Source organism: Colletotrichum orchidophilum (genome assembly GCF_001831195.1).
Source record: "Colletotrichum orchidophilum strain IMI 309357 chromosome Unknown Scaffold_203.1, whole genome shotgun sequence".
In the NCBI taxonomy this organism is placed as follows: Eukaryota; Fungi; Ascomycota; class Sordariomycetes; order Glomerellales; family Glomerellaceae; genus Colletotrichum; species Colletotrichum orchidophilum.
This window is the reverse complement of record NW_019173159.1, coordinates 37,799-58,496: the sequence shown is the minus strand read 5'-3', so window position 1 is coordinate 58,496 and position 20,698 is coordinate 37,799. Positions and strand designations below refer to the sequence as shown.

The window sequence follows — 20,698 nt, the reverse complement described above, 5'->3', positions numbered from 1 at the left end:
AAAAAAGAGGGTTTGTCCATTTCTAGCAAAAGTTACGAGAGTCTGCCATGTGGGTGGGGGTCCTACTGCTACGTGCGTATCTCACACGGCACGAGTTGACAAAGTTCCTTCGAGAACATATGGAGCCTGTATTTTTTTAATCTTCTTCCCTGTCTCCGTCCTCCCCTTGTTAGATACATGGACGAGAGACAAGAGAGTGGAGAGCGGATTTTGGGCCATTAGGATCGCTCGCGCGGCACGCACGCGGGATGCGGCTGTCCCCATTTGCTTTTTCCTGCAGCCCGGCCAGAAGCCGAAGACGTGCAGCGCAGAGCACAAGTGTACGTAGGCGCAGAGATTTTCCCCACGAGAGATTGGGAAGGAAAAGGGAGGGCAGCCGGGCTGCAGCATCACAGCTGCAAATGCACACCATCGATCACCATGACAGACCCCTTCTTTCTTCACCGCCTCCGTCTTCAAGTGCGCACACGCCGGGGGGAGGTGGGGAGGGGGGGCCGACAATCTTGGGCTTCGCAGCAAGTAAGCAAGCGAGTTGGGCTTGTGGCTGGCTGCTCAACAAGAGCTTTTGGTGAAGGCCTCAATTTCAGGTGCATCGTGGTACATTTCCGTTTCCTGTTACGGTGCAGAAGTGTCGATTCTTGGGGTGTATGTACAGATATGGAACCCGCAGCCCGCTGATCCAGTCCAATTCCTCCATCTTCTCGGCCGCAAAGCTGGTGGACAATTGGTCATGAGCCCTTGACCGCCCCGACCATCGACAGTCGCCCTGCGTGGCGCCAACAGACTTGGTAATCTTGCCAAACGTCGCACTATTCGTCTTTAGTCCAGGGTGGCGCGGCAGGGCATGCGACTTTGACAGGCTTCCCGGAGGTCCATCCCGCTGGCATCCCATCATCGACGTTGCATACCGTTATTAACTAGGAGAAATTAGATGATGGCGAGAGTGACTCGGGGCGGCCGGGGGAGCCAAGCTAAGGTGCAAGGGGAACACGAGGGGTGAAGACCTGCCGCCGCGATGCGACCACGAGACATGCGGCAAGCAAGGTGGTGGCAGTTGCAGGGCCACGGGGGTCAGGGGTGATCATTTTCCGGGACGTTTCATTGCGTCGACAGCGCGCAAGGCGAAAGGATGTAGGGTTGTGGTGTATTTGTAGTAGTGAGACCAACGGCGGAAGCACGGCTTGCATCTCCCCGCTGGCCGGGGCCGGGGGAAGAGAGGCGCCGGGTCAACGGCTACGGCCGCAGACTAGTCGAGGCGATACGATGCGATGCGATGCGATGCGATGTGGCTGCACGAAGCGAGAGGAGAGGGCGTCTGAGTTTCAACGTCGTTCTATCGGCGCCGGGTCCCCGGGGGGGCGATGCATCCTGCTGGTTCCAGGGACCCAGAGATACGGCCGCAACACTTGCAGGGCCCCCTCCTGGTGACAGGAGGAGGAGGAGTCATTGGACCGAAAAAGTCACCCACGCCCCCTCTCTGTTTAACCTCCATGAAGCGTCGAGACGAAGAGGATATTGTCACCGCTTTGGACTTCATACGCCTCCTCTCCTTCAAGTTCCCAGTCTGCGTCATTAATGAGGGCAAGGATGCCAGGTCGACTAGAAAGACCACGTTAGCGTTGCATTCGATATAGCTACTCTGCAGATTCAACGCAAATTCTGGGAAGGACTCCAGAGTGGCGATATACGGCGTGCACAGCCGGCATCGGGGTGAGAATAGGAGAAACGCAGAGCAAGGCGAGGCCGAAATGAAGATATGCCAAAGGATGGAGACGGGCGCGCGGATGATGCGACTCTAAGACGTACAGATGACCATCGAGGACGAATAGCTCCTTCCTGGAGTCCTTCATCGTGTTCTCGCAGAGATGATGAATGAGAAAGGCAATAGTTGCGGGCTTGCCGTCCTTGCTCACCGCCGGTATAGAGAGGGCGTGACGCCGCTGATCAGAGAAGAGCATCTCCAGGCCGCCGCTGCCCACCGGACCATGTCAGTTATGCATCCGTACCTGAAAGAACTATGCAAGATGCAAATGAAATCATCCTTGAATCGACCCCATCAGCCTGCGTAGAAAGGTCTCAGGCCAAAGTCCGGGAGACGGGACTGGTCCAGAAGAAATACCTTGCTTGGACCACAGGATGGAACAGACGAGAGAGGAGAGAGGGAGACTCACGAGAACTCTACAATGACGGAGATCTTCTCCCCCGCATCTGCAGCCTCTGCAGCCATTTCTTTTCTTTTGCAAGGCGTGGTAATATAAATCTCTCACGAGTTTCAAAGTGCCGGCAGCTGCGAGACGTCGGAGAATACCCAGATAAAGAATATGAGATGTAATGGTAATAAAGTTTGTTTGCTTGTCAGATTCAGGCGCGGCACGGTAAGGGCAAATGTGAGAAAGATGCGACGGAAGGAAGGATGGATGGATGGATGGCATGTGTCCGTAAGGCACGGGTAAGGTACCTACCTATAGTACCTTCAGGTAGGCACGGTTGGGGGAACAGGAGGCCCTGAGCACACGGAAAACACTCAATCAGGCAGACGGGCTAGGCGCACTGATGGCAAGCGCAAGCCTCTGCCGGATGCCTGTGGAGTAACGGTGCGGCGGCTCCAGCGCTGTAAGGCAGGGCCCTAGAACGCCCCGCCCCCACCAAAGAAAATTTCAACTTCACCTCTTGATTCTGACCCGTGAGCCAATCACCTCGCCGGATTTTGTCAACCCTCAGAGTCACTCCTCGACGCAGCATCTCACGGCGACGAAGAAGACGACGAGAGAAGGACAAGATGGTTGGCGCCCTGCCATCTATAGAATATATTTCCACGGGAGCCAACAGGCAGACCGCCGTCGCTGACTGGAGCCCATGTGGTCTACTTGCCTTTGGCGCTGACTGCAACATTGCGTTGTGGGCGCCGTCTGTGAGCTCTCCCCTCCAATCTGTTGCTCACAAACCCTTCTGACGACGAATGAATTAGTCTGAAAATGCAGAGGGAATCAAGACACTCTTAAGTGGTCATAAGGAGGTTGTTAAAGCAGTCAAGTTTTTGCCCCAAGTGGACGGCGAAAACCGTAAACTCCTCATCAGTGGCTCAGATGACCAAACACTCAAGGTGTGGTCGCTGGACGCAGAGACAAATCAAGGGGAGTGCATCCAGACGATACACGATCACGCGGCACCTGTGAACTGCATCGCCATCCTGCGGTCCAAAAAGGCCCCTAAACAGGTTCTCCTGGCCTCAGGGGCTGCCGACGCAACCATCAAGATCTGGCAGTTCAGTGGTGGTCAGCTGCAGCTTCGTCAAACTATTAAGACCGCCCCCAAATACTTTCCCCTGTGCTTGGCTCTCACAGCACTCGACGAAGCCGAGGACGTGTTCGTTTTAGCGGCAGCTGGAACAAAGACGTTTGTGCAAATATTCGTCGCCGCCGCCGGCGAGGAAACATTTGATTTCAAGCTTCAAACTACTCTATCAGGACACGAGGGTTGGATACGGTCTCTGGAATTCACATGGGAGAACTCAGAGTCAAGCAGTGACTTGCTCCTTGCCTCGGCAAGCCAGGACAAGTACGTCAGGCTGTGGCGTCTTCACTTGGGCAAGGAGCTGCCCTCACTCGCCGCAGAGGGCTCAGATCCTCTAAGCGGTGCCTATCTGCCGGGTAAGTCTCCCTCGAACAAGGCCCACCGGCTTCAGTCTGCCGGCAAGGACTTTTCCATCACGTTCGAGGCTCTTCTCCTGGGTCACGAAGACTGGATTTACAGCGCGAAGTGGTTCACCCGCAGCGATGGCAAGCTCCAGCTGTTGTCCGTGTCCGCAGACAACTCCCTCGCCATGTGGGAGGCGGACAGCACCTCCGGCATCTGGGTCAGCATAGTCAGGCTGGGCGAGATCAGCAGAGAAAAGGGCGCGACGACGGCGACGGGTAGCATCGGCGGCTTCTGGACGGGTCTCTGGGCTCCGGACGGCAAGTCCGTCGTCTGCCTCGGCCGGACGGGCAGCTGGCGCCGCTGGGTTTACGATGACGAACGCGACCAGTGGAGGCCCGCCATAGCCGTCAGCGGCCATACCAGGACCGTGACGGGTATCGCCTGGTCACGCGACGGAGACTACCTCATGTCAACGAGCTCAGACCAGACCACCCGCCTCCACGCCCGGTGGAGGCGCGGTGATACCGCTGACGACCACCGCTCGTGGCACGAGATGTCCCGCCCCCAGATCCATGGCTACGACCTCAACTGTATCGATACCCTCGGCGCCTCACAGTTTGTCTCGGGCGCAGATGAGAAGCTCATGCGCGTCTTCAGCGAGCCGCGCGCCGTCGCCAAAATGCTTCAAACCCTCGGCGGGATCGAGACCGAGGCGCCCGCAGAGTCCATGCCCGACGGCGCCAACATGCCCGTCCTAGGCCTCTCCAACAAGGCCATCGACGCCGTCGACGATGATCAGGAGGTCCAGGCCGACGACCAGTATGACCGCGAGGCCGTCGACCCGGCCACGGTCGTTCGCAAGTCCATGCTCGATATCGACCATCCGCCCTTTGAGGAGTCCCTTTCACGACACACCCTCTGGCCTGAAACGGAGAAGCTGTACGGCCACGGCTACGAGATCTCCTGCCTGGCCGCCAGCCACGACGGCAGGCTCGTCGCCAGCGCCTGCAAGGCGAGCTCCCTCAACCACGCCGTCATCCGCGTCTTCGAGACGGAGCGCTGGACGGAGGTCAGGCCGCCGCTGGCGGCGCACACCCTGACCGCCACAAGGCTGCGCTTCTCCTCCGACGACCGCTTCCTCCTGAGCGTGGGCAGAGACCGGCAGTGGGCCGTCTTCGAGCGCGGGGCCGACGAACAGCAGCAGTACTCCTTGCTCCAGGCGAATCCCAAGGGCCACACGCGCATGATTCTCGACGCCGCGTGGGCTCCTCTGTCCGCGAGCGGTGGTGCCAGCAGGGTCTTTGTGACGGCGGGACGTGACAAGAACGCAAAGGTGTGGGTTGGCAAGGCTGTGGAGAAAGAAGGCGTAAGCAAGACCGAGTTCACCCTGGCTTCGAGTATTGCTTTCGACGGGCCCGTTACGGCGGTCGACTTCCTCGGCAGACGGGATGCTGGCGGCGAGCTCGTCCTCGCCGTCGGCACCGAGTCTGGCAAGATATCTCTTTGCACGCTGGCCCCTGAGACGTTCCAGCCGGCCAGCACACTCCAGCTTGCGTCGATGTAAGTCAACCACCCCTTTTACTCCCACTACATGTACAATTCGAGCATGTCAGCTAACTTCTTTTCACTCTGAAGCCTCTGCCTCCCCAAACCCGTTTCCCAGCTCGCCTGGCGGCCATCAAAGAGTGAAGGCAACATAGACGAATTGGGCATTGCTGGCGAAGATAGTTCCCTGAGAGTATACAGGTTCACCGGACTAGGAGCGCCGTCCCAGTTCGACGAATGAATGAAATGAATTTTACGTCAAACATGCACCTGTCTCTGTAGAGGCAGAAAGAAGCCTCGCATTCCAGTCTATGCAAGAATGGTTGTGAATTAAGTACATGCGTCGCCACATGTAACAAGAGTCTACAGTACCTAGTATGTATATGTATATGTGTGGGTTGTTCATCAGCCTTTTCGTATCCGAACCTGAACATGAGATAGTTCATATTAAAACCCAACGAAACGCCCGCAACGGAAGCCAGAAAAAAAAACCACATGCGCGCAACATGCGACGCGCCCTTCGAGCTCTTCATCGGGCAGTCCGTTCATGTCGCCATTAAAGTTTCCCTCCTCCACCTCCTACTCTTTTCTTCCTCTTTGACCGATTCCATTCGTTGATCCAGCATGCCTCGTTTCCATATGACAAAGTCAACGTTTGCGCGTGCGTACACACAACAAACATCCTCCTTTACAACTCCTTGACGAGCTCGACAGTCTGCTGAGCAATAGCAGCCGCGGTCGTGGCCGTCTTCTCGGCCATCAGCACGCTCTCAACAGCCGCCTTGGTGAACTCGACAGCGTCCACCACGGTGTCGACAACGGCATCGATCGGGTCGCCGTGCATGTAGAACCAGGCGCGGCTCATGAGGAAGGCGATGTGCTGGGGCAGGTAGAGGACGGTGGCGATGGCGGTCAAGCTGCTGAGGAGGAAGAGGACGGTGTCTGCAGAACGAGAAAGGCAATGGTTAGCAGGGGCTTCGTAATTACTGTTGTTGAAAACAGCGAATTATCGCTTTCTGGAAGAGGTCAAAGGCGGCTGCGGTGGTTGTAGCGAATGGTACATGGAGGGGACGAGGCTGAACATACAAAAGATGAACTTTTCCAGGGGCGTAAAGATGTACACGCTGAACGTGACCTCGATCTGGTACTGCTTCAGGTGCAGCCACTTGCTGAACGACTGGATGGCCGACATCTTGTGCTCGTTGTTTCCTCTGACGAAAACTCGGTTTTCCAACAAGTTGTCTGTGGTTAGGGAAGGGGGCTCGCCCGCTCGGTTCTTGCGGTTCTCGACGGAGGTGGGTTACGAAGTGAAGTCGCGGTCACCGGGGAAAAGGAGGTGGGCCAAGTTCCGGGTGTGTGTTTGCCAAAGAACGTTAGTTGCAGCGACAATTAAAAGTCTAATCTTTGAGTTCGCTCGAAATCTTGGGCTGACGACGAGAACCGAGCACGTTTGTGTAATTCGTCTTGGGGCGAGAGAAGGTGTCGAAGGAGGGAGTCCAGGAGATGGGCGGGTGTTGAAGCGAACTCTATCATTCGAGGACGGGGTTTGCGCGGGACGGGAATCTTATCAGTGAAATTGGCGGCCTGCCCACGCGACAAAACAACTGAGTACCACCAAAAGCTGTACCCGACCGATCCGCAGGGAAGCACTGACGGGAAAGGGGAAAGGAGAGTCCACACTGCCAGGCTAAGGTACCAGCAGAGTAAATATGGGGGGCCAATTTACAGTCACCTCAGCACTCGCCAGAAATTACACTAAAGACTGAGTGATCACGACCTCTCATTGGCCGCCTCACCTCCAAAAATCCTCCGAACTAGCAGTAAAGCACAACCTCACCGTCATGCACCTCCCGTCCGGCCCAGCCGCCCGCCGGCTGCTGGCACTCCACATCCACATCCCCCCACGGCCCACCACGCGCGCCGCGAACCTCGAAACCTCACCAGCAAGCCTCTCCTCAACCAAGCACCCGCCGCATCTCGAAAAGAAAAACCACGGACAATGGCCCGGCGCGCGCGATGCCTCCTCCTCTACCCCTTCTAACCCGTCTCCCCCTCCTAGCTGGGGCATCCAACGCCAATGCCTTCATGCGCCACGGCCTAACGGCGGCGAGGCCGCCTCTGCCTCTGCAGCCGTCGCTCCTCGTCGCCCTCTTCAGCGCATCCCCCTCCGCAGCGCTAAAGAAGCACGAGATGCCACCTCGGCCCAAACCTCCTCCAGACTCCGACATTGAGGAATCATACCTCAAAGGTAGCGGGCCGGGTGGTCAGAAAATTGTATGTTTGGCAAACTCCAAAACCCACTGACCTTTCTCCCCACCACCAGCCCTTCGCTCGTCCTTGCTTCCCAACCGAAATGCAATGCAATGCGCGGCACTCGACCTTGATGCGACTCGATCAGACCGCATCACTGACAAGTAGCTTCCCGTCATGTTCTCTGCTAACCCCCACCCCACAGAATAAAACGAGCTCGGCCGTGCAGCTCAAACACATACCCACTGGCATTGTCGTCAAGTCCCAAGCAACCCGGTCCCGATCCCAGAATCGCAAGATTGCCCGCGAAATCTTGGCCCAGAAGATTGATGACCTGCAGAACGGCGACCAGAGTCGATCGGCCATTGTGGGCGACGTGAAGCGCAAAAAAGCCGCCAGTGCATCCAAGAAGAGCAAGAGGAAATACCGCCTGCTCGAAGAAGAGAAAGCAAATAGTGAGGCGAGCGAAGCTGGAGCTAGTGAACCAATCGTTGAAGACCAGACGAACAGCAACCCGAGTTCTGAAGAAAAGACCTCTATTGCTGATCCCAGCTCCACTGTACAAAGTAAAAACCTGTAGAATTATACGTCACTTGATGATGGTGTAGGACCACGCTGTATCGATAGATAGTTCCATTTCTACTCCTGGCTAAAGGATTCTCGTGAAATTAAAACATCACTATAAAAGCGGGTGTGCGAAACTCGGGAACAGTAAGCAAAGTGTATTGTATGATCGACCTCAGTTGCAGACGTATCCGCCCCTATACGCGCCCACGCGCACCCTGCTACAAAACAAGGACCAAATCTTTCTGGAGAAGGGTCGACCCAAACTTCTTGACCATGTCAACAACTTTTCGCCAATATAAGACCTGACTGCGGTATATGCAACGCCGTGGAGACCTTGCACCGGTCGTTGCCTCTTTGGAATCGATATGTTTTCGGAAGGGCGAGAGTGTGGTTCGGGAAGTAAGACGCTGTATAGCCGTCAATATTTGTTGCGTAGGTCAATTTTGATTCACCGTCAACTTACCTTAGAAGCACTTGCGGTGGACAATGGAGGGACCGCTCTCGTCGTACTCCTGCTTGGAGATCCACATCTGCTGGAAGGTAGACAGGGAGGCCAAGATGGAACCACCGATCCAGACGGAGTACTTGCGCTCGGGGGGAGCAATGATCTTGACCTTCATGGAAGAAGGAGCAAGAGAAGTGATCTCCTTCTGCATACGGTCGGAGAGACCGGGGTACATGGTGGTACCACCAGACTAAAAGATTTGTTAATTGCTCAAATTCGACTCTGGGTAATTACTGTAGAAAACATACCATGACGATGTTGCCGTACAAGTCCTTACGGACGTCGACGTCGGACTTCATGATGGAGTTGAAGACAGTGACGTGGATACCGCCGGACTCGAGACCAAGGACGGAAGGAGCGAACAGAGCCTCAGGAGCACGGAAACGCTCGTTGCCAATGGTGATGACCTGACCGTCAGGAAGCTCGTAGGACTTCTCCAAGCTGGAGGACTGGGAAGCGGTCTGGAGCTCCTGCTCGAAGTCGAGGGCGACGTAGCAGAGCTTCTCCTTGATGTCACGAACGATTTCACGCTCGGCAGTGGTGGAGAAGCTGTAACCGCGCTCAGCGAGAATCTTCATCAGGTAGTCGGTCAAGTCACGACCGGCCATGTCGACACGGGCAATGGCCTGGGGAAGAGCGAAACCCTCGTAGATGGGGACAACGTGGGTGACACCATCACCGGAGTCGAGGACGATACCGGTGGTACGACCGGAGGCGTACAGGGAAAGGACGGCCTGGATAGAGACGTAGAACGCGGGGGCGTTGAAGGTCTCGAAGACGATCTGGGTCATCTTCTCTCTGTTGGACTTGGGGTTGATGGGGGCCTCAGTCAGAAGGACGGGGTGCTCCTCGGGGGCGACACGGAGCTCGTTGTAGAAGGTGTGGTGCCAAATCTTCTCCATGTCGTCCCAGTTGGTGACGACACCGTGCTCGATGGGGTAGCGGAGCGTCAGGATACCACGCTTCGACTGTGCCTCATCACCGACGTAGGAGTCCTTCTGGCCCATGCCAATCATGATACTGTGCACATGTTAGGTCGCAAGAGCAGGTAGTGGCATTGCCACGGCAAAAGATAAACCTACCCATGGTGACGGGGGCGACCGACAATGGAAGCTGATGGACAGTTAGAGTCGACAGCTTCGAGTCTGGATGACCAAATCCGTATACCCCTGACGGAGAAGATTGCGGTCTGCGGATGAGGGGAACTTACGGAAGACAGCTCTGGGCGCATCGTCACCGGCGAAACCGGCCTTGCACATACCCGAACTGGACTCAAGTCAGAACCAAACTCAATGTGGGATATATTGTATCGATGCATCATGTGCCAATGGGTTATCGCAAGGGCTGACGATTGGCCAGACCCCTTCGAGGCCCAGGAGGCAGAATGGTCGGTGAGACGGCGGGGAATCTTACCCATTGTCGATAACGAGGGCGGCAACCTCCTCTATACAGATACAGGTTAGCAAGCGAGGCAAAAGAGGGACGGAGGTCGATGGAGGTGAGTATCGCGACGACAACGAGGCCAGCGGAGGCGAGGCGGCGTCGGAGTCGTGGAGGGAGTGAATTGCTGGCAGAGATGGCGTCACGTACCTTCCATTTTGAATTAGGTGGTGGGTGAGGACTGGGAAAATAGAAGAAATGTAGATGAAAACGAAGACAGCTCACTCGATTCCGGAATCGTAGGAGCGAGATGGAACTGGCAAAAGTCCTGAGCGGATGGCAAAGAACTGAGAGAGCACGTCGATGGGTGGTGAGGTCGAAAATGGGAAAGGTTACGGGAAGATGAGAGGTAGTTGATTTTGGGTGGAGGAGGGGGGAAGAAGGAGAAGAGTGGGAATGGCAGGCACAGTGTGCGGTGAGCGCTGGCTTTGCCTCCTCGGCGTTTCGTTGGCTGCTGCGATTGCTGGCGGGCCAGGTTTCGATCAGAAGCAGCTGGAGACCTAACCCGACTTGTGGGTGAGCAAATGGCTGCGACGGGCAGAGGTGGGCTGGGCAAGAGCGTGGAATAGGTGGCACAAAGTGGCAGCGCCGCCCGGGGGTTTGAGTTGCCGCTTTAACAAAGGACGGGGAAGCCCATTGGGAGGAGGCGCGCGTTCACTCTCGCCTCTTTCCCCCCGGTCTCTTCGGAGGGCCCGTGCTTTTGCTCCTTTGCTGCTCGGGGATGCTTGGGACTGGCAAAGTAGTGTGGTGGGGTACGGGAGGTAGCACACTTCACTCACCCTTTTTGGTGATGCCGGGGTGGGAGGGCAAAGAGGAACCTCTGATATTGCAGAGAAGATGCGCGACCCGCTCCAAGTATTCGTATGGTCTCCTTTTCTCCCGCCTGGACCACTGATTCCGGTGGCTGAATTCGAATTGGATGATGGACCTTCAATTCGGCCTAGATTTGCTGGTATTGTGTCGTTGTGCGAATGGATACACTCTTACTGATTTCTCGAGGTAGGTATCGTATCCGAATGAACATGGAATTGTTTCTCAATCTCTTCTACTGTGTTCAACGCAGCAAATGCTAACAACAACAACAAAACTGCTAGTACCCGTGCCTTATCTATCAGCTCAAACTATCAGGCAGTAACTATTGAGGCAAAGAGCATTCGTCACCCTATCCGTCAGTCGCCCTCTGCCCTCCAGGCAGCTTGAAACCGACGGTGAGAGGCTCACCTCACCTCCACGGCCGCGACCGCGACCGCGGACCAATCGAGCCAAGCCACGGACCATACAGTGCGCGTTTCTCTTCCCGACTGTGACGGTCCTAATATCTTCAAGGGCATCCCCACATCCACCACCTGCACGTACGCTACGGTCTAATGAGAATACAAGGTTAATCCAGGCGAAGAGCATGGGATCATGGGAGCCAGCCTGGCCGAGATCATCTCGCGCCGGAAAGCGGTTGGACAGGGAGAGCAGACAGCACGGCAACTAGGTAGCGGACACAGTATCGCGAATCCATCCCATCTCATCATGGACTGTGGAACGGGGGGCCGCTTCTCGATGCCCACGTGAGACTCAACAAGATTCCCGCGGCCGCCTGGTTCATGCTCGACGGCGGCGGGCGGATTTGCGCCAGCAAACCACATGCCAGGCGTCCTATTGACCGTCCCTTTCATCCCCGAGTCGTACGTCATCTTGTTCCGTAAGCAGCAAAGACACGAGCTAAGGTGCCAAGCAGGCATAATCTATTTTCGTTCACGGAACTGTTATCTGACTTTTTCCCGTCGTCTGCATACCATGATACATTGGCACGTCGGCTCGCGGAAGCATAGACGGCGACGAACGGCACGGAAGCACAGCAGACGGACCATGTAGTCTAGCAGGTACCTCCAGGCACCCCGAAGCCGACACCACCGAACGACGGGCCTGCCTGCCTCATGCAAGGGCCGTACACTCCTGGGCACGGCTAGATGGGGTCGCGGCTCTGGTGGTTCAAATTGCGTACCGGCGTATGGACGCCCTCTGCGGGAACGAGAGCCTGGGGTCCTAGGGGTGATTGGCATGACATTCTCGGATGCCACCCTCGCATATCGCATTTCGCATACCAGGGCTTGCTCTCCCCTTCAACTTGTGCCTATGTTTGGTGTGTCCATGAACGGTGTTGCGAGCTTTGTATAGGAAGGCCGAACAAGAAACAGCGCGGGCGACGACCAACGCTGTGCTACGTTTCCAGTGTGGCTGGGCTGGGAGCTCCGGGTTGCCGGGCGTTGTCTCCGTTGATCGGGACCTTTTAGCACAGATCGGATAGGAGAATACGGCGGAAGCTGTAACCTGTCATCTACGGCGGGGACGCTATGCCTGATTTCTGCATCCTTACTGGCGAGACATGCGACATGGAAATGAACGACCAGGAAGGCTCTCAGATGGAAGATGCAAGGCTGAGGCTTGGGATTAAGAGCCGGATACGAAAATTTGAGTTGCCAGGTTAAGAGGGCTTGAGTGACTTCATCGCTCGGAGGCTGCTCAGGTCAGCGTCGCAATATCGTAGCTTGAGGAAGCTCTGTCCACGGCTACGTCGAGGTACGGCAGGTTAAAGCGGCAATGAGGGGCAACTAATTCCATGGTGGGGCAACTGGAACTTTTTTTTTGGTTCACGTCTTTTATTACCAGCCACCTGGGGGACATTGACAATATCGTCAACCATTCCCTCGACGAGTCCAAGACTCCCGGATCCAGAGTTCAGGAGGGTACCCAATGTTTGACTGGCAGATGAAGTGCCAACTCAGCCCATTTATGATCCCATTATTGGGCTGGGAGAGATTTGCTGGCACAACGTCTGTCTGCCCAAGTTTCAAAGCCGCGAGATGCATGAACGACGCATACCTTGCGCTTTGAACTGGCTCTGATCAGGGCTCCTCACGTGAGTTTTGCGCTAGTCTCTTTTGGGTCGTTGGCAAGCTTCTTGAAGGTTCCAGAAAAGCGTAGCAAGTCAGAGCAGCCAGTCAGAGCGGGACGTGGCTCTTGGTGATGGAGAACTTTTTGATGTTGATGAGAGTTAAGTGAGAGAGTGAGTGATAGACTGGAAATTGATAGCAACGAACTCTACACATCAACACAATACAGACTCCTCAATTTCTTCACCCAGACTTGACACTACTTTGATCAGACTGTCAAGATATTTCAAAATCTGAGCACCACTGCAAACAAGTATACCTTAAAATTCACCACAATTATCCATCATGGGTGACAAGCATCTCAACGAGCTCCTCAAATGGGGTATCGAAAACCAAGAGGCCGGCAAGGACGGCGAAGCAGCACCAGCCAGAGCACCTGCCAGCACCCTTAACCCGGAGGCCATCGCAGCCCTCTTCGGCAACGGCCCCAGCGACGCAGAGCTCATGAAGCTGTCCATGGACGCCATCACCTCGGCGGACCCAGAGGTCACTCTCGACAACAAGCTCATCGCCTTTGACAATTTCGAGCAGCTCATCGAAAACCTCGACAACGCAAACAACATTGCCAACCTCGGCCTTTGGACCCCGCTCCTCTCCTGCCTCGAGCACGAGGCCCACGAGCTGCGCCGCATGGCCGCCTGGTGCGTCGGCACCGCCGTCCAGAACAACCTGCCCAGCCAGGAGCGCCTGCTCGCCGTGGGCGGCATCCCGCCCCTCGTGGCGCTCGCGACCAAGGAGGGGGAGGAGGAGGCTGTGCGGAGGAAGGCCGTCTATGCGCTCAGCTCCGCCGTGAGGAACTACCAGCCCGGCGCGGACGTCCTCACGGACGAGCTGCAGAAGAAGGGCCTCCGCAACGGCAAGGTCGACGCTGAGAACATGGACGACATTGACGAGATTATGAACGCGCTCAAGGCGAAGATCACGGTATGAAAGCAATCCGAGAAAAGAGGCATGGAGGATTTGGTATGTTACTGGCATGGACGGCGTTTCGGCGGGTGGTACGGCATGAGGATCATTTGACGTATGGGACAACCAAAAGACATGGGATTATGGTATTAGACGATTACTACCGTATGAGATGAACCAAGAACTTGATCACACATTTGGCACCAAAAACATCTCAAAAGTGACCGTATCTGTTGGTACATTCATATACAGGCTTTCTAATATGTTGATATCGTACAAAACGGGATACCCCTTCCCCACAATGTCCCCTTTTAATCCTTGAACTTTCCGTAGAAAGGAAGGCCAAGAGCCTGGAGTAGAAGCCTGGCCTGGCGGTTCGACGTGGCGGTCGTGTGGATGAAAATATGGCAACCTGGGAGGAGCTGCAGAGACTCGTCAGCATCTTGATCACACAATGCAGGCAGACGGAATATCTCACCTTGGCAGGGTACATGTCGTAGTTGATCTGGAGCTCGGGGAACCAGACCAGGTCATCCGGCTTCAGACCGATACCGATACCACCGTTTCCGTCACCAGTGGTTGCGTTGACACCGGGCCAGTCTTTGATCTTGGGCAGAACGAGGTTGATCAACTTGTCGACAAAATCGTACGCCTGGGGGCCGTGCATGGTCGTCTTGACACCGGTCTTGTCGCCCTCGCGGATCTTCCACTGAACGACGTTCTTCTTGGTCTTGGTGATCTCGGGGACGTTGCCGCTGATGGACTGGATGACCGAACGGGCAACCTGGAGCGTTCCCGGCGCCTTGGCAGCCGAGGGCATGAAGGCATGGAGCGACACGGCCTTGATTTCGGGAACGGACCGGCAGTCAATGTTCTTCTCCAGCAGGTCGAGCTTGCTCCCACCTCTTGGTCCGCGGAGAGGACGGTTCTTGTTATACGGCGAGGAGTCGTCCCACGCTCTTAAACGCTCCCGTACCGGGACTTCTGGTGTGCCCGGGGGTTTGTGAAGATAGGTCATTGTAAGGAGATCGGCGGCGATGGTCGCATCGTAGGTTTGGCGCAAGCGAGGGAGGTTGAAGGGCCCAGGAACGAAGTCTCGTGCCGTGGGATCGGTGGAGGGCGGTGATTGAATCGGGTGCAGAGGGCCTCTGTTGTACTTGGGGGGATGGTATTGATATCTGCCGCCTCATCGATTAGCCTTCTGCCTCACCCTAGAATCAAGATTCAATGCGCACCTGTTTCCGGGAAGCTGCTGCGGTCTTTCAGACAAACGCTTCGCCGTGTTGAAAGCTTGTATGGCAGCATCGTCAGGACCAGGCGCAGTCAGGGACGAGCTCTCGAGGTCGGCGAACTGAGCCTCTGAGGCACTGGTAGATTCGCATCGTCGGGCGACAAGAGTGGTCAATTGCCACGGCGAGCGCTGCCTGCAGACAAACCGAGTTATTCGGGAGCTTTCTCGCAGAGTGGCCATGGCTAGTCGTTATTACTGTCACGCAACTCAACACGTCTGCAAGGGCAAGTCGCGATGCTCGAAATTTCAATCTCGAAATGCTCAGTCGGCCCGTGCCACCCGTGGCTGGTGTGTTTGTAAAGTGGACCCTTCTGCTCAGCTCTGGGGATAAGTGTGGCTTGATATGCCTGCGGGCTTTAGCCTAGATCTTCAGGCGACAGAGCACGGAGTGACTTGGGAATGTCACTCGGGGGCCGTCGGAGCGAACGTGACCAGCAGCATCCGGACTTTCGGTCCCTTAATGCCAGGCTGCGGTTGTCCCACTGTCGTCATCAGGAACAAGACCGCCGCTTACTTGACACCCTCCATCGAGCTTCGGACTCTAGCTAGGCACCGACGATCCATTCTACCAGAACGGCAAGCGGGTAAATTGTGCGCGCAGCTCGATTACGTAGCAGTCATTCGGCCCCAGCTGAATGTCAGTCACCAGCTCAATGGGTCAGCAAGTGCGCGTTCGGTTGCAGAGCTGGAGCTTGCCTTCCGCTTTGCTCGAGCTGACAGGGTGGGGAGACACTTGAGCTGCACTCTCGGACACGAACAGGCAAAGATGGGACGGATAGATGGGCAACGATGGGCATTGTGTGCTCTTCGGTGTGCGGCAGCGGCGCGCGCTAGCATGCAGGTTGCCTGATTGCACCCAAGATGGACGCGAAAGCGAACGTGCACAGCTTACGCGAGCGCTTTTTATCGGATTGGAGTTTAGTTTCAGTAACAGATCAGCATCCAACACACACAACGCGAGTGGTTAGGGGGCTTGGGGTTGGCAAATGGTGCGACAGAGTTTTAATTCATTGTCAAGAGACTTTGATGCTCTTTGCGGGCGCTGCTCTCTCCGTGTGTAAGCCCGATACTTCTGCTGCTAGATTAGAGTTGGGTCGCTAGGGTGGGTAGCTCAGTGAAAGACGCCCGTATTGCTTTCGTTCTTCTAATTGTTCTTCGTCTGTTCTTGGCGAAGCCAGCTCTGCGTAAAAGAACACCATGGTCGAGGAGGCTCATGAAACGAGCCATGATATCGGATCTACGCAAGTAAGGGACGCTTCAGGATGTGTCCCATAGGGTATCATTCGGGTCCTGATAAACCACCTCGAAACAAGAGGCGAGACTTGAGGAGAGTTACGTCCAGCCTAAAATGTTCTTGTACCGGCCACGTCAAGATGTCCAATTAACTTCAACCATTGTGACTGGGGGATCGAATGATATGCAATTGATGCGATGGACGACTTGCCACTTTCATCTTGTGAAATGGGCAGCCTAGTCAATTTCGGATGTTCCTCCCACGACAGACAGGTTTTTCGTATGTCACCTCGCGTGGACATTGGATGTTGGGGCAGGCTACTTTTACTCATATTCGGAGCCCGGTCGGGCCTATGTGAGAAAAGTGGCAGCCGAGCTGAAGGGACGACGGAACATTCTGGCTTTTCCCTTCCTTCGTACACTACCTGACCTACCTTACTTGCTACAGTCCCATCCCCACCACGTACATACACTCCGTCTGCTGCCAACCGGGAAACCTAAAGTCAGCTAGAAGAAGAAAGACAGGTAGGTCAGCTCGGAGTCACAGGCATCTTGGACAACGCAGGATCCGCCGTGTCCGTCTGTCTGTCTGAGGTGACAAACAGTAAAAGCAAGCTACCTGAAAGTCCGCCTTGCCACCACCCTCCACCGACCTGGCGCTCCCAGACTCCCGAGTCAACTGACGGCAAGTCCGCAAGGAACGCCGAGTGCCCCCAGCAGGAAAGTTGGAAATCTCTCAGGGGCCATAAGTACCATCCCGCCCAAGCTTTGCCGCGTCAGTACACGCCCGTCCGTCCACTTGGTGCATCTCCACACCTATGCACCCTGCCAAAGCTGCTGCTCACATTGGACCCCGAATTTTCTGAGCCAAATCCACAAACCACCACCATCTGACCCTTGTTGACGCCAGGAGCCAGTCGAAGGTCCTTCGCTACCCTTCTCGCTTTATTAGCATTTCCCCGTGTGTTCAACCATAGGATCTCGTCTTCCCACTCCAGACCTCTTCTCTTGACGCCTGAGTAATAAATACAAGTGGCCTATTTCTTCAGTTTCCTGGAATCAACTTGTTCTTTCAGGGAATTCGGGGAAACGCCAGACACTCGATTTCTCACCCATAGCCGTTACAGGCCACCTGGACCGCGAAATACCGTCGCTCTGCATCGGAAAGCCCAGATTCCAGACCTGATCATCCCAGCCCCGTCTTTTGCGACTGCGAAAATCTGCCCCGCCGACACGCGCCAGAACCCCTCCATACCTAACCTTGCACTCGGTGCATTCTTCATCTTTGTTCAGCATTGCTCCCCACCTCACCCACTCCCGTATTGCTGGCCGATGGGGGTGCGACTTTCAACCTGGCCATGATTCTTGACCGCTGAGACGATTGCTTCTCTCGTGTGGCCAAGGCCCTTTGGCACCAAATCGCGACTTAGCTACCCCAGCTATTGGCAACAAACAGGCTCTGCAGCCATGAAGGGCAAGAAGTTTCTTAGCCTGCGGGACAGGAATGGCACCCATCGCAGGAGCAAATCCTCGGAGCCAGGGCAGAAGGTGAGCTTCATATCCCAGAAACTGAAGAGACTCCTTTCCAAAAGCGTTTCCATGGGGACGGCCACACTAATTCCACATCTTCAAACTAGAATCGACCACTTTCGGCCGAAGCTTTCAGGTCGCTTTTCAAGGGCGATCGAGCACCCACTGACGAGGAAGTGAAGGAAAAGGAGATAGCCAAGGTACACCAAGCGCAGTACTACAATATTGCACAAGTTTAACAGCCCTACAGATCGAAGATATTAGGCACCTTCTTGCCGAGTCTAATATCACCGACGTAGCTGCGGAACACATTCGAGACTCTCTGAACAGCAAGTTCGCTGACGGCGATGTCGACAAAACCGTCGAGTTTATCCAGATGCAATACAAAGCAATTGCGGGCAAGGTCACGCACTATAACCCCCAAATCGAAATGGTCGGCGCAGAGAATAGGGGCAATGTCACATGCTACCTCGACTCCCTGCTGTTTGCCATGTTTGCGAAGCTGGACGCCTTCGAATGCATGCTGAAGAATGAGTTCACGGACGAGCCAAGACGCAGACTAGTCACGCTGCTCCGGTTGTGGGTGAACATGCTCAGGAGCGGAAAGATGATATACGCGGATATGGTAAGTCGTAGCTCGTTTCATCACACCTGACTTTGGCTAATCGACACAGACCAAACTGATCCAAGATGCGCTGGCCGACTGCGGCTGGAGTGACGCTAAGCTCCTAGAGCAGCAAGATACCTCCGAAGCCTTCGCTTTCGTCACCGAAACGCTCCAATTGCCCCTCTTGCAATTACAAGTCGATCTCTTTCACCAAGGCAAGAACGACAAGGACGATCACAAACTAGTCTACGAGAGACTCCTGAATCTAGCAGTTCCTCCCGACTCCGAAGGCAAGGGGATCAAGTTAGAAGACTGCTTGGAGGAATACTTCAACACACAGGTAGATGTGCTCAGGGACAGCCACGAAGACAAGAAGGAGGCAGAGAGAATGACACCAAACAATGCGAACAGCATACGGATCGTCACTCAAGAGAATGAACAAGAGGCGGGCGCGCAAGACACGCTTAGCGCGTCGCCCACACAGCTTTCGCCAGTTCTTGAGCGACGCTGGACAACCTCGCAAACCCCCAATGGCGCGCCAGTGTCTCCTAGTAGCTCTTCACGGCCGACTCCAAGACACCGTTCAACCAGTGTTATACAACGCGTGGTACTAGAGGAGAAGGAGAAGGGCAAGGATGCCGACACATCTACTACTATGCTGGAAAAGGCGCGACAAACGAGCTCTACTGTGGTGAAGGCCGTGACGATTCCAGCTTGGCAATTCTTCAGATTGATTCCGTGGCACGCTGCCGGAAACAAGGAGCCCAAGAACGATATGGAGGTCGCTATGAACTTCAACCAACGACCCGTGGTCGGTATCTGCTTAAAGCGGTACATGATGTCCAACTCTGGCGTTCCACAACGCCAAAACACGTTTATCGACATCCCGGACAGTCTTCGGCTTCCGCACTTCATGCTCGGCGACGAGACGCATCTTGAAGAAGACCCCAACGGCTTCAGCATGGAGTATAAGTTGGTGCTTCAGTCTGTGGTTTGTCATCGTGGCGATTCGGTCTATAGTGGACACTATGTCTCGTTCGCTAGAGTTGCGCCCAAACTCCTCACCGACAACAGACGACACGATAATGACCCCCCTCCCGACTACGAGGAAGCACAATGGGTCAAATTCGACGACTTGAACATCGAAAGCAGGGTGACTTATGTAGACGACATCAAGCAAGCACTGAAAGACGAAATGCCCTACCTCCTGTTCTACCAGATAGTACCGATGGTAGAGGTAGCGTCAACCGAAGAGACAGAAACTGAGCCTCCTTCTTACAACGAGTCCAAGGTCAGCATCAACCTACCGACCACGCCAAATCCGGTCAACGGCAATCACTCTGGAATGTCATCGTCGAGGAGCGATTACTTTGAGAATACCTCGATATCCCCACCCAAAGCGCCTAGCATTCGCTTTTCGTCGGAACTGGAGCGGCCTAGCCGTATAAGCTTTGGCGATGACGAGCCATACCTAGGATTCAAAGACTCTCGTCGTGGTAGTGTCACCTTCACAGACTCCACACTAGGCACCCCAGCAATTACTCCGGACGCTATATCGCCAGCCGTGACACCGGGAGAAGAGACGACAGCCCAAAGACTCTCGCGGGCCGCGGCTCTGTTCACGGGAAAAAGCAAAAGCAGACCTACGAGTCAAGCAGGAGAGGGCCGCATCAGTCTTACGATGACTCGACTCGGCGGGCTCATGCGACCCAGCAGAGAGCCGCTTCGTGACCCCAACAGCAACCTGAGCAGCAACGCGCTCGCGACGTCCATCAGTGTCCCTATCCCTGATCCAGTGACTGAAGAGGAATTTGTTGAGAACATTGATGCCGAGCCAACGCCTGTTGCAGAAACCGACAGAAAAGACTCCAAGGAGACCAGGGAGAGAAAGTCATCGGAGTATCATCACAGGCATGTACACAAGCGAGGCAAGTCCAAGAGTCGCTCCACGGAAAAGAAGAAAAACAAGGATGGGGAGGAGCCGGAGCGAGAATGCGCAGTGATGTAAACACATTACCGACGACAGATCAAGAATGAACGACAGACAGGAAGACAAAGTTATGAGTTTATCAGCGAGTTGGTGTATTTGGGGTAAGATTCGACGAGAGCTTGTCTCAGCCCTGGAAAAGCGAGGAGTTTTGGTGGACCGAGATAGTCTTGGCAAGCGGCAGAGAAGAGGTACATACAATGCGGTGACTGCGCGACAGCTAGGTCGCAGCGCCGTCAGTGGCGTGAGAGCA

The 20,698-nt window shown here is 55.2% G+C and overlaps 9 protein-coding genes across 9 annotated transcripts; 5 read left to right on the top strand and 4 right to left on the bottom strand.

Annotated features, from left to right (window-relative positions):
• Nucleotides 1–1,481: 1,481 nt before the first annotated feature.
• Nucleotides 1,482–2,227, bottom strand: CORC01_13637 (ubiquitin-like modifier 1; the record flags this gene model as incomplete). The annotated part of the gene is made up of 3 exons (XM_022625253.1): nucleotides 1,482–1,599; nucleotides 1,807–1,971; nucleotides 2,172–2,227. The coding sequence occupies 3 exons, from the start codon at nucleotides 2,225–2,227 to the stop codon at nucleotides 1,482–1,484; spliced, it is 339 nt and encodes a 112-aa protein (XP_022468255.1).
• Nucleotides 2,228–2,779: 552 nt separating this feature from the next.
• On the top strand, nucleotides 2,780–5,425 carry CORC01_13636 (WD repeat domain-containing protein; the record flags this gene model as incomplete). The annotated part of the gene is made up of 3 exons (XM_022625252.1): nucleotides 2,780–2,911; nucleotides 2,969–5,199; nucleotides 5,275–5,425. The coding sequence occupies 3 exons, from the start codon at nucleotides 2,780–2,782 to the stop codon at nucleotides 5,423–5,425; spliced, it is 2,514 nt and encodes an 837-aa protein (XP_022468254.1).
• A 447-nt stretch (nucleotides 5,426–5,872) lies between these two features.
• On the bottom strand, nucleotides 5,873–6,376 carry CORC01_13635 (uncharacterized protein; the record flags this gene model as incomplete). Its single annotated transcript, XM_022625251.1, has 2 exons — nucleotides 5,873–6,126; nucleotides 6,271–6,376. The coding sequence occupies 2 exons, from the start codon at nucleotides 6,374–6,376 to the stop codon at nucleotides 5,873–5,875; spliced, it is 360 nt and encodes a 119-aa protein (XP_022468253.1).
• Nucleotides 6,377–7,200: 824 nt separating this feature from the next.
• On the top strand, nucleotides 7,201–8,014 carry CORC01_13634 (RF-1 domain-containing protein; the record flags this gene model as incomplete). The annotated part of the gene is made up of 2 exons (XM_022625250.1): nucleotides 7,201–7,458; nucleotides 7,640–8,014. The coding sequence occupies 2 exons, from the start codon at nucleotides 7,201–7,203 to the stop codon at nucleotides 8,012–8,014; spliced, it is 633 nt and encodes a 210-aa protein (XP_022468252.1).
• Nucleotides 8,015–8,465: 451 nt separating this feature from the next.
• Nucleotides 8,466–10,103, bottom strand: CORC01_13633 (actin; the record flags this gene model as incomplete). Its single annotated transcript, XM_022625249.1, has 6 exons — nucleotides 8,466–8,696; nucleotides 8,755–9,526; nucleotides 9,589–9,619; nucleotides 9,717–9,772; nucleotides 9,920–9,950; nucleotides 10,097–10,103. 6 exons carry the CDS (start codon nucleotides 10,101–10,103, stop codon nucleotides 8,466–8,468), a joined length of 1,128 nt encoding a protein of 375 aa, XP_022468251.1.
• Nucleotides 10,104–11,541: 1,438 nt separating this feature from the next.
• CORC01_13632 (uncharacterized protein) lies at nucleotides 11,542–12,115 on the top strand (the record flags this gene model as incomplete). Its single annotated transcript, XM_022625248.1, has 2 exons — nucleotides 11,542–11,622; nucleotides 11,831–12,115. The coding sequence occupies 2 exons, from the start codon at nucleotides 11,542–11,544 to the stop codon at nucleotides 12,113–12,115; spliced, it is 366 nt and encodes a 121-aa protein (XP_022468250.1).
• Nucleotides 12,116–13,176: 1,061 nt separating this feature from the next.
• CORC01_13631 (nucleotide exchange factor Fes1) lies at nucleotides 13,177–13,821 on the top strand (the record flags this gene model as incomplete). The annotated part of the gene is made up of 1 exon (XM_022625247.1): nucleotides 13,177–13,821. One exon carries the CDS (start codon nucleotides 13,177–13,179, stop codon nucleotides 13,819–13,821), a length of 645 nt encoding a protein of 214 aa, XP_022468249.1.
• A 287-nt stretch (nucleotides 13,822–14,108) lies between these two features.
• CORC01_13630 (ribosomal L5P family protein) lies at nucleotides 14,109–15,268 on the bottom strand (the record flags this gene model as incomplete). The annotated part of the gene is made up of 3 exons (XM_022625246.1): nucleotides 14,109–14,219; nucleotides 14,276–14,975; nucleotides 15,033–15,268. The coding sequence occupies 3 exons, from the start codon at nucleotides 15,266–15,268 to the stop codon at nucleotides 14,109–14,111; spliced, it is 1,047 nt and encodes a 348-aa protein (XP_022468248.1).
• Nucleotides 15,269–17,788: 2,520 nt separating this feature from the next.
• Nucleotides 17,789–20,466, top strand: CORC01_13629 (ubiquitin carboxyl-terminal hydrolase; the record flags this gene model as incomplete). The annotated part of the gene is made up of 4 exons (XM_022625245.1): nucleotides 17,789–17,869; nucleotides 17,959–18,051; nucleotides 18,102–18,476; nucleotides 18,526–20,466. 4 exons carry the CDS (start codon nucleotides 17,789–17,791, stop codon nucleotides 20,464–20,466), a joined length of 2,490 nt encoding a protein of 829 aa, XP_022468247.1.
• Nucleotides 20,467–20,698: the final 232 nt, after the last annotated feature.